The sequence below is a fragment of the Vanessa tameamea genome, chromosome 7, assembly GCF_037043105.1.
Source record: "Vanessa tameamea isolate UH-Manoa-2023 chromosome 7, ilVanTame1 primary haplotype, whole genome shotgun sequence".
NCBI classification, from domain to species: domain Eukaryota; kingdom Metazoa; phylum Arthropoda; class Insecta; order Lepidoptera; family Nymphalidae; genus Vanessa; species Vanessa tameamea.
The window spans coordinates 8,797,121-8,807,603 of NC_087315.1; the positions used below are offsets into that span (position 1 = coordinate 8,797,121).

The window sequence follows — 10,483 nt, forward strand, 5'->3', positions numbered from 1 at the left end:
AATCATTAGACATTCACTTTCGTATTCCTTAAATATTCTACTTAATAACCATTAAAACTATTCGAAAACAGATTGTAGTTAGAAAAAAATGTCCTATTAAAAATGAAAATCTGAAATCACGCAATGCCGAAGCCGTTTTTCGTTTAAAAATATAAAATAACCTACAACATTTCGTTTATATTAAACGCCATGAAAATATTGAATTTGGTTTTTAGTATCTTTCATAGAGACTTTTAATTTACATAAACAAAATGTGCGGCATTTATATTTGCAAATTGATTATCATAAGTAATGTATTGATGTCACCAGCAGCTGGCGTCATTTAACAGTTAATTTGTTCGCAATACGAACATTTGTGTTAACAATATATTTTAATGTTCTAATTACGAATTCCAATTAACGGTTTTTTTTTAACAAAATTAAAGTTATTATTTATAGGTTAAGAAACTCTAACATGGACCGCATTAGCTTCCGAAGATTTTCAAAGATCTAATATAAGATGTTTGTATTTCAATTTGACTTACGTAAGTTCCCGAAATTTCACTTCTCGAAGTGGGTGAAAATCTAAATGTTTAAATTTATTCGCAGCATTGCAATAAGATTAACTAAAATATTTTTTGTTTAAAATATTTATATAAATTTGCAAGACAGTAGATATACTGAAAGCCACCCATATCAACCAATGAGTGTCGTAAGAATAGACTAGCGAATTTTTGTTAAGCGGTTCTATCAATTCCGCACACATTAAGTCTACCAAATTCTGTCTCCCTTCGCTTTAAACACGTGTCGATGGATAAGAGGAGAATTATGTAGAGTGGGGTGATCGCCGTGTAATAAACATATTTTTTTTTGAGTTAGCCGTCGATACACAAACGTTCCTACACTTACATTGAAAAAGAAACGTTTCATAAACCGCTTATTCACAGGCTCCGTACATAATGTACGTTGAAGTGCTGGAGACAGAAGGGCACGAACCTCTCCCGCCCCGCCTGTTGCCGCCCGCCCCTCCCGCGCCGCACTCGCCCCCGATCAGACATACAAAGAGCGAAGAGAATCTCGTGCCGGAGTGGCCGGCGCTCTCGCTCTACTCGGCGCTCGATGACGTCGACGCGGGCGACTGTTGGAGCCACGACGACGAGGAGCTCAGCACGCAGTACGCCGCTAAACCACCGGCACCCGATTGCTTATCGCAAGTATGACACCGTAGCTTATTGTCATAAATATCCAGAGTATAGAGACTAATATATTGAAATCACATAAAAAAGATGAAATTTATAACAAAATACTAAATGATTAAATCAATTCAATACGAAACGTATTCGTTTGCGTATCTCAAGAATAGCATGACGAAGAACAATAGGTCAATAATCGTTGAGACATAGTAAATATTGTCGCAGGTGTCGGCGCTGTCGGCGCTGTCGGTGACGTCTGCGCAGTCGACGTCGTCGTGCGGCTCGCGCGAGTCGCTGGCGGTGGGCGCGGGCGAGGTGCGGCGCCGCCTGGCCGACGCCACCGCCGCGCCGCCGCCCAACGCCTTCCGCCACGACCCCGCCGACCCCTCCGCTCTGGCGCTCAAGGTACTACAGGCCCCCAGTCAGTGGTGCCAGCTCGGGGGTTTTGCCCTCTCAGGATGTAGCACAAAAACTTTAGAGGCTTTAAATCGACATTTAAGGAAATTTTAAGTTGTCTGGAGGTAACATTCTGTAGAAGTTGGTCTCACTGCAACTCACTGATCAGTGTCCCTAAGACTTTTGTTTCTAGTGTTTGTATAGATTTCTAGTATTAAGAGTCTTTCACGTGGTTAAACTATGTGAAGATTTTGATACTTTCAAAAGAAGTATGGCAATGTATTTTATAGAATAAGATCATTATATTTTGAGGTTATTAAGAATAATTATTATAAAATAACTTGCACTGCAAAATAGATTAGAAAGTAGTTTCAATGATTTCTTAAATTTTTAACTTTGCAACATTTCTATTTAATTTTTTATACTTAGATAACCGCATACCTAACGTATTAGGAACTACCCAGTATGTACTGATCGCAGTACGGCTGTTTCTCTTGGCGGTCTGAAATTATAGTAAAACATAAACAATAATAATAATATAAATGTTTACGTAAGAAATTAGAATGTTATCTAATCTTACAGAATAATTATCTTTAATTTATATTTAACATTCGATAAAAGAGTTTTAATAACTTAATGATTAATTCCAATCGTCAAACTAAATATTATTCAAACAAACGCGCGCGCACGCACACCCAAGACATAAGTACGTACATATATTTTAATTTAAATTTGACCAAAACAATTCTCTCTTTAATTACAAATATTCTCTCACGTATATTTTTAAAACTTAAATGCTGTAGATAGTTAACGACAAGGTCAAAACTAACCACCGATGATTAGGTACTTACTGAATGAATACAAGCGTCTTTAAAATAAGACTGACGCCGGATACTTCACGCTTCGTGGCTCAACGAATTGAATATCTTATACTTATAAAATAGTTTGTAATTACTATCAACGCACAGCCAAAACGATCGAGTTTTAAAAAGTTGAAATTTAGGACTTAGGTTCATTTTATCAGATAATTGTTCGCTTATAAATTATTTTTGGAAATTTTTACTTCAATTAGGGGGACTGTTAGTCCCCCAAATTACAGTACAGTATATTACAGTACATCAATTTCAAGAATATTATTCTTGATCCTTATAAACAAAACTATATAATACCGTCTCCTTTTTATATATCAACAGGTTAGCTACCGACAAAGATAATATATAATTCAAAAATCGAATGAAACTTATAAATAGATTTTTATAGATGGTATTTTCCCATTCACACTTATTAATTCCCTGCATCGTTCTCGCGATTGCTAGCGAGCGAACACGAAAATCAGGTAGATATGTTAAATTTAAATTACATATATACTCGTATATAGCAAATTATTCTACCAGTCAAACTTTAACTTTAGGGATTCAGGTTAATAATACTTAATAATATAACTTATTTAATGATATTTGAGAATAAATATAAATAGATTATTTCATAAACTAACAACTTAATTATATTATATAAATCGATATTTGTAAAACGGGGAAACCACAATCTAGCAAGTATTAGTCACGAATCAATCCCATAGGGCGAGGTTACACGCGATGCGACCGTTATTTGTAATAAATTATCAATGAAGAATATTAATCATTGTTTAAAAAATAGCGATTAAATATTGAATAATCACACAATTAAATCTGCTGTAATAGTTTTAGATGATTATATTATATAAATATTGTTAATAGAACTGTTAAACATTTTACAAGTCAATATTTTCTGATAATAATTGGTATAAAGAAAATTTCATTTAATTCTTGAGAATGAAACGATTTTTCTCGTGCGGTATTGTGACGTTTGTGCGTAATTTTCGTATCTGTATTTAAAAAAAAATTTAAACGAGCCACACTGAATTCTACAGACAACGGATATAACGTAAATATTTTAGGTTGATTTGTTTGAGTTTTCTTTTGAGATACACGTCAAAAGTACACTACCATTGATAATATTATTATAATAGTTTTTGTGTTATTTATAATTATAAAAGTACACATTTTCAAGGTGGCAAGGGTTAAATTCTATATAATAATATGTTTATCTGTGACCTAAATATGATCGTTCGGAATAGGAGTCGTGGGAGAGCAAGCTGGCTCGCATGCGCTCGATCTCGCCGTACGGCTCGCTGGGCGGCTGGCGGCTGCTGGGCTGCATCGTGAAGGTGGGCGACGACCTGCGGCAGGAGATGCTGGCGGCGCAGCTGCTGCGGCGCCTGCAGGCCGTGTGGGAGCTGGAGCGCGTGCCGCTGCGCCTGCGCCCCTACGAGATCCTGTGCCTCGACCGCGAGAGCGGCCTCATCCAGCCGGTACGCTGCGGCCTCGCTCATTGCCATACACCAAGTTGGAAACGTTGTTAACTGTTTTGCAGCATTGGCAGCAAGCAGGTGCTCTATGTTAGTGCTAGTTATGCCCGCGATGTTGCGAGGAGACAAATTTAATTTTTCCGTAGATTACGTCCTTAAATGTACGGCCAGTACCAGGAGCAAGTAAATTAAATACTAGGTTCAGACTTAAACATTTAGGTGTTCCTTAAAAAAAATAAACAAAAGTATTTATCGCTACAATATTAAAATGTAAATGTGAATGTGATTTTTTAAATTATGTTATTATACTTTAATAAAATACATTAGAGGACGGTGACGTATTGGGTTCAAATTAATCTTATCGCGATCTTATTTTACGTTCAAGCATAAGTTCAGCGGCTTTCCCGTCGTCGAACGAAGCGAGTTTCAATAATCAATATATTTTCAATTCAATTACATACAATTATTTACGTTATAATTTTAACGAAATATTCAGCTTGACCTTTATAGACGCGGATTAACTTCACGTAATATGCTAATATTTAAAAGTAGAATCGTTCTACTATATGTAACTATTACTACAAAATCAACCAAAAAGTGTCACACAATGGTAAAGATTTTAAATAATTGCAATGCTGGTTTAATTAGTAAATTTTAATATAATACGTGGATTGTAACCCACTTTATATGAACCACAACCAATTTGTAGGAGCAGTTAATAAGTGTGATTATTCGCCGTTCTTAAATATCTAAATTAATCCTACTTAATATTTGTATCCAATATATTTCAACCACAAACAATCAAATGCCGTTTATAAAGTCGACGAAACTTTTATTGGATCTTTGGAAGTAAAATAAAACTGATATAAAAAGTTTAATGTTACATTTTGAATAAAGATTAATCAATAGCGGTGAGTAGTATCTCTGAGCTATTACCAAATCGCGTGGCGTACGTAAATTTAAAGATTATTTATCTTTATTCCTTCTTCTACAGCAAGAGACTAGGATACTCTGAGCAGGTCAAACGGCGATTGGCAATGCATTGGTTTATTGTTCATATAGATTATACAAAACTGATACACATACATAACAACAACCACCGTATTGTTGGATAGTTATTTATCTCGCAATTGTATATGTTAATAAACAAAGTAATCGGAAACATGTTGCATTAAAAAGTTATATTATCATACTATTCAGGATGCGCTAAGGACACAATTATATAAATTAAAAATAATCAGTTCCCTTCATTTTTTATTCCACTTGTTTCATCTAATTACGTACATACGTAAATTGAAAGGAACATATAATTTCAGATATTGACTATATTTAAAAATAACCTACTATTTATTTTAAGTAAATATTTTAAAGTAAAAATAACAGCTTGTAAGTGACTTACTACTGGGCGAACGCCTACTCTTCTTTATAAGGTTTGGAGCTTACTTTACCGAGCTGCTCCAATGCAAGTTGGTTGAACACATGTAAAAGATTTTCATCCGACACATGCAACCTACGTGATTTTACCTCACGATGTCCGTCACCGCCGTGGGCGCATTTCCGGTTTAAATTCACGTTTTCAAGTCACAGCCGTCGCGACTGTTAAATATATACAATAGTCCGAATTTCCGATAAGTTTAAAGCATCAAAGCTCTTCCCCACGTCTCGGGTGACTATTTATTAATTACATTTTATTTGTTTAGGTGCTGAACTCAGTGTCACTACATCAGATCAAAAAGCAATCCGGCAAATCACTTCGTGCGTGGTTGGAATTGGAGCATGGGCCGCCCAACAGCGAGGGCTTCCTGCGAGCACAAAAGAACTTCGTCCAATCTGCCGCCGCATACGCTCTCACAAGCTACCTCTTACAACTGAAAGACAGGTTATACGCGACCGTTATATACACGAAATTTAATAAAAATAAAAAAATGAATAAATATTTAATGTTTAATTGAACTATAATTTAAACTGTTTAGCGCAATTACACTTAAATTATATTTTAGTTTAGCCATTTAAAAGATATTAATTTATTTGTTTTTCGTCAAATTGATTTTTGTTATTGAGTTTTGTTTGTCCGAGAATATTTCTGTCGCCTCTTTTAAGAACAAATTATCTATTCAGAACAAAATTTTCTTCTAAAGGTGACCGCATAATAGACAACTGTTTTTTTTTTTCTTATAATATTAATCTAAATTTTAGTAAAATTTTACATGACTGACTGACATACAACGCATAGCCTAAACCAGCGACTCCAACGGGATAAAATTTTGTCTAGGAGTTCAATATGCAATGTATATAGATAAACACTGAAAGGATTTTTTAAAGTTGAACTTTTAGAGGGTAAAATTAGAGATGAAAGGTTGCGCAGAAGCTCATCTCTTTTCAATGTTTGAAATAAGGATGTTTTGGTTTATATTTATGTGTAAAAGTTGATAGTGCGGGCACTACAAATAATACTCACATCAATTTTGTATTTTATTTTTCAGACACAATGGGAACATTTTATTGGACAGTGCAGGGCACATCATTCACATAGATTTTGGATTTATTTTCTCCATATCGCCGAAAAACTTAGGTTTTGAAAGTTCTCCCTTTAAGGTAAATTCAATATTCAAATATGCATTATATTTATGTAATGTCAGTATGCTTGTAAAACTGACTATTCTTTATAAAATTGTTTTAGAATCTTTAGTAAAAATATTTTACAATATTTTTTTAAGCTGACAAGCGAGTTTGTCGAAGTGATGGACGGTGAAAGTTCGGACATGTTCGCGTACTTCAAGATTCTCATCCTGCGCGGTCTCATTGCGGCACGCAAGCACTGTGACCAGATCATACACCTTGTCGACGTTATGCGGATGGGTGGGTTGATATTTACTACTTTTATATTTCAATAAGTACAAAAATAAACTAAAACTGCAAAATTATAAAACATCAAAGTCGCTCTCACTAAATAAAGCTCTTCGACACTTACGGGTCTTATGTATGTATGTAATGCCTTAAGAACACTCCAATTGACGACCTCCGTGGTCGAGTAGTGTGTACACCAGTTTTCATGGGTACGCCACTCCGAAGTCCCGGGTTCGATACCCGGCCGAGTCGATGTAGAAAAAGTTCATTAGTTTTCTATGTTGTCTTGGGTCTGGGTGTTTGTGGTACCGTCGTTACTTCTGATTTTCCATATCACAAGTGCTTTAGCTACTTACATTGGGATCAGAGTGATGTATGTGATGTTGTCCAATATTTATTTATTTATTTAATTTCGCATTAGCGTAGTAAACGATAAAAAAAGGAGCGACATTCTTTCAATGTGTCAATATTTACACCGAACATTTTGACTAACTAACTTTGTTAGCTACGGCAACCGTTTCATTACTATGCAGGCAAATGGCTTTAGATGTATGTAGTTCAGTTTTCGGTAGTGTAGTTCATTTTGGATAGAAAAGATGCCAAAACGAAAACTATTTTTATTTTATAAAAGTATATGTATTTATTAAAAAAATGATCTTGTGATCACTGCTATTAAATAAAATAGTAATTCCAACGATTGCCACAGGTGGCCAGCTGGCGTGCCTGCGCAGCAGCAGCGCGGTGTCTGCGTTCCGCGCCCGCTTCCACCTCGGGCGCACGGAGCCGCAGCTGCGGGCGCTCGTAGACCGCCTCGTGCGCGACGCGCTGCACTCGCTGAGCACGCGCCTCTACGACAACTACCAGTACTACACCAACGGGATCCTATAGCGCGCACTGCGCCGTGCGCTGACTACCGCCGTTCATCAGACAGCACTATGACTTACGTCTGTAGTATCATATGCTCCGTAGCATCCTCTATTTTTCGCAGTGCTGACCGACTTGCAATCGAGTCACTTAACTCTTAACCACTATGTACAATAAATTCGATAATCCGTTTTCTTCTTTTTCACTTGAAAAATACTGTATAGTATATCTTAATAATTTAACAGACTTCCGCTAAACGAATTAATGAAAATTTTCGTCACTACAAAAAAATAATCGAACTCGAACTTATGCATAATCACTGATGACGTTGATTGACGTCGGTTGATTGACGTTGAATGAATAAATAAAAATTCGAAGAGATGGTGACTTGCATTTCTTATTCACTTTAAAAACTATAGCTCCATCCAAAATGTACACGAATCGTTTTTGATATCAAATTCATCTATCATAAATCAGTAAATATAAAACAAAAAATCTGAAAGAAATGTTGAAAAATATTATAATAACTTATAAACATTTTAACTGCAATTCCTTGAAAATGTTTTTAGTAAATTTATTACATCTTCGGAGCGAACCGTTACAATAAAAAGTGTGACATGTCATAAGTGTGGTTTAAAGAGTAATGTAATGTATGGTTATTGAAAGAATAGAATGATATAAATTATTGAATCTATAATAAAATTCTAATATTTGCTCTGTCAGGTTATACTTTAAATAGATTTGTATTAGGTTCATATGCAAGAGTCTGTAAATTAGCCTTTAATTTTTATTATTGTATAATATAAAGAATTATTTTAATGGGGCTAGAATAATCGTTATATTTATTTACTTTTACGTCTAAATGACGTTACAGATTTTTTTAATTTTAGTGCCATACCCTCCTGAGACCGAACAATCAGAATGGTATGCGAAGGCTTGTCAGATATAAGTTATCACGAACCTACATCATACCGATACTTCTACACAATTTACATTTGTAGCAGACACTTTCGTAAAATATATTTATTTTTGCAAAATATTCTTTAAACAAATATTATTCGTAATTCCGATATTTTCAAATAGAGATTGTTTTAAGTTATATTTTATTTTGAACAAGTAGGTTAACATAACATTTTTCGCTCAATATAAAAAAATGGAAACACACTTTGTCCCGTCCATTATAGTAACTAGAATTTCACATAGCACTAATAAATTTCTTGAAAACTAAAATTAACATGAACAAGTCAATATTAAAACAACGCAAAATGTTCAAGAAATCGTACGAAAATATTCACTGGCTAGTTTTCTCGGTCTATGTCCACTATATTGCATATAAATTGAAACTTGAAAATGTAAATATTAAGAGATCGATAATTTTTGCAATGAGAAGACTGATTGTTTCACGGATGAAAAGAGGTTAGATTTAGGTTCTATATTGAAATAAATTTAAGTTTTAACATGTACATATAAAATTGTTTTTGAATAAATTACGAACGTGATTTCAAAGTTGTTCGCAGACAATCGCCAAAATGTCGATAAGAGAAAGCATGATCTAGTTAGTAAACTATTATTATTAATAATAATAAATGAATTTATTGTTGATTAGATAGGTATGCTAAAACACCAAACCGTGTACTAATACCATTGTATTTTGACTGGAAAATGTAAAATAGGGTTCGTTTTTCTGTCGTGCTAGAGTTTAATAGCAAATTTAATACCTAAATATATACATCGAGGTAATCGATAATTTTGAATTATCGGAAATGTATAGATTCCAAATGGCAATGATATTTTTAATTCCGTCAAAATTCTACAACCATTCGGTACTTTTAAAACACTCACAATCACAACATTTCTGATTCTTCCGATGTGTACTTTCCGAAATGACACTACATAGCAAATTCGAGCGTTTTCGACAATAAATCTGTTGCTTGAATTATACTACAACGTTCAACAAACTTGCTTATATAAAATTTTGCTTCCGTTGTATAATATAAAAGTCATTGAATAAATTGAAAAATGTAAGGTTTGATTTGGAAAGTGATGTAAAAGCGTGTGGCTTTATGTTGTGTTTGTGTTATAATATAATAGCTTATCCAATGTATTGATTTTAAAAATATATAATAAATGATATAATGACACCATTAATATGTCATCCGTTTTGTACTCTAAGGTATTGAATTAATTAAATATACTTTCGTTAAAAATGATAGTGGAAATACAAAATATCAAAAAAATGTTTTTACATTATCAATATTTTCTTAAGTTTGGTCCTCTTTCCTTTCATTTGTAATATCTCATTACGGCTATTCAAAGTAGCTCATGATACTTTGAAAATTTTAGTTAGAATATTTAGTTTGTAAATATATTTGTTTCATAAAATAATAATGTTTCTCTTCAAAATTTATAATTTAAGTTATTTATCCAACATGTACAGATAAATATTAATAGATTACATTTATGATTGATTACCTTAATTTTTTTAAAATAATATACATATATCAATTTTTTAATTGCCTTTCATTATTAGTGTCCTAACTTTACCCCACCCTATAAACGTTAACCTAGCAGGTGTTTAATTAAACACAGATTTATCTTATTTGACAACTCTCAATCAACTTTTATAGGTAAAACTGTTAGTTGCTATATAATTAATATAGTTTTAGGTATATAAATGTATTATAAAGATAATATTTTGAAAAAATATTTAATTATAGTTGAATATAATGCTGGTATTACTAGTTGTATCACCACACCGGTTCGCTAACTTCTCTTTATGCTTAACATCAGTCGATCGACTTTCAAGAGTTTTTTTCACTTTAATCAAAGTCTGGCTGAAGAAAGAAGTTTATTATTT

At 33.6% G+C, this 10,483-nt stretch overlaps 1 protein-coding gene across 2 annotated transcripts in view; it reads left to right on the forward strand.

Moving 5' to 3' along the window:
• The window catches only part of LOC113401301 (phosphatidylinositol 4-kinase beta), a 29,662-nt gene extending 19,523 nt beyond the window's left edge, over positions 1-10,139 (forward strand). For both annotated transcript variants that reach the window (XM_026641155.2, XM_026641156.2), the window contains exons 4-10: positions 927-1,193; positions 1,398-1,577; positions 3,685-3,918; positions 5,616-5,794; positions 6,399-6,510; positions 6,633-6,774; positions 7,469-10,139. In XM_026641155.2, the coding sequence (XP_026496940.1) occupies positions 927-1,193; positions 1,398-1,577; positions 3,685-3,918; positions 5,616-5,794; positions 6,399-6,510; positions 6,633-6,774; positions 7,469-7,650 (1,296 nt within the window). In that variant the 3' untranslated portion in view covers positions 7,651-10,139. The remainder of the gene's footprint in view (positions 1-926; positions 1,194-1,397; positions 1,578-3,684; positions 3,919-5,615; positions 5,795-6,398; positions 6,511-6,632; positions 6,775-7,468) is intronic.
• Positions 10,140-10,483: the final 344 nt, after the last annotated feature.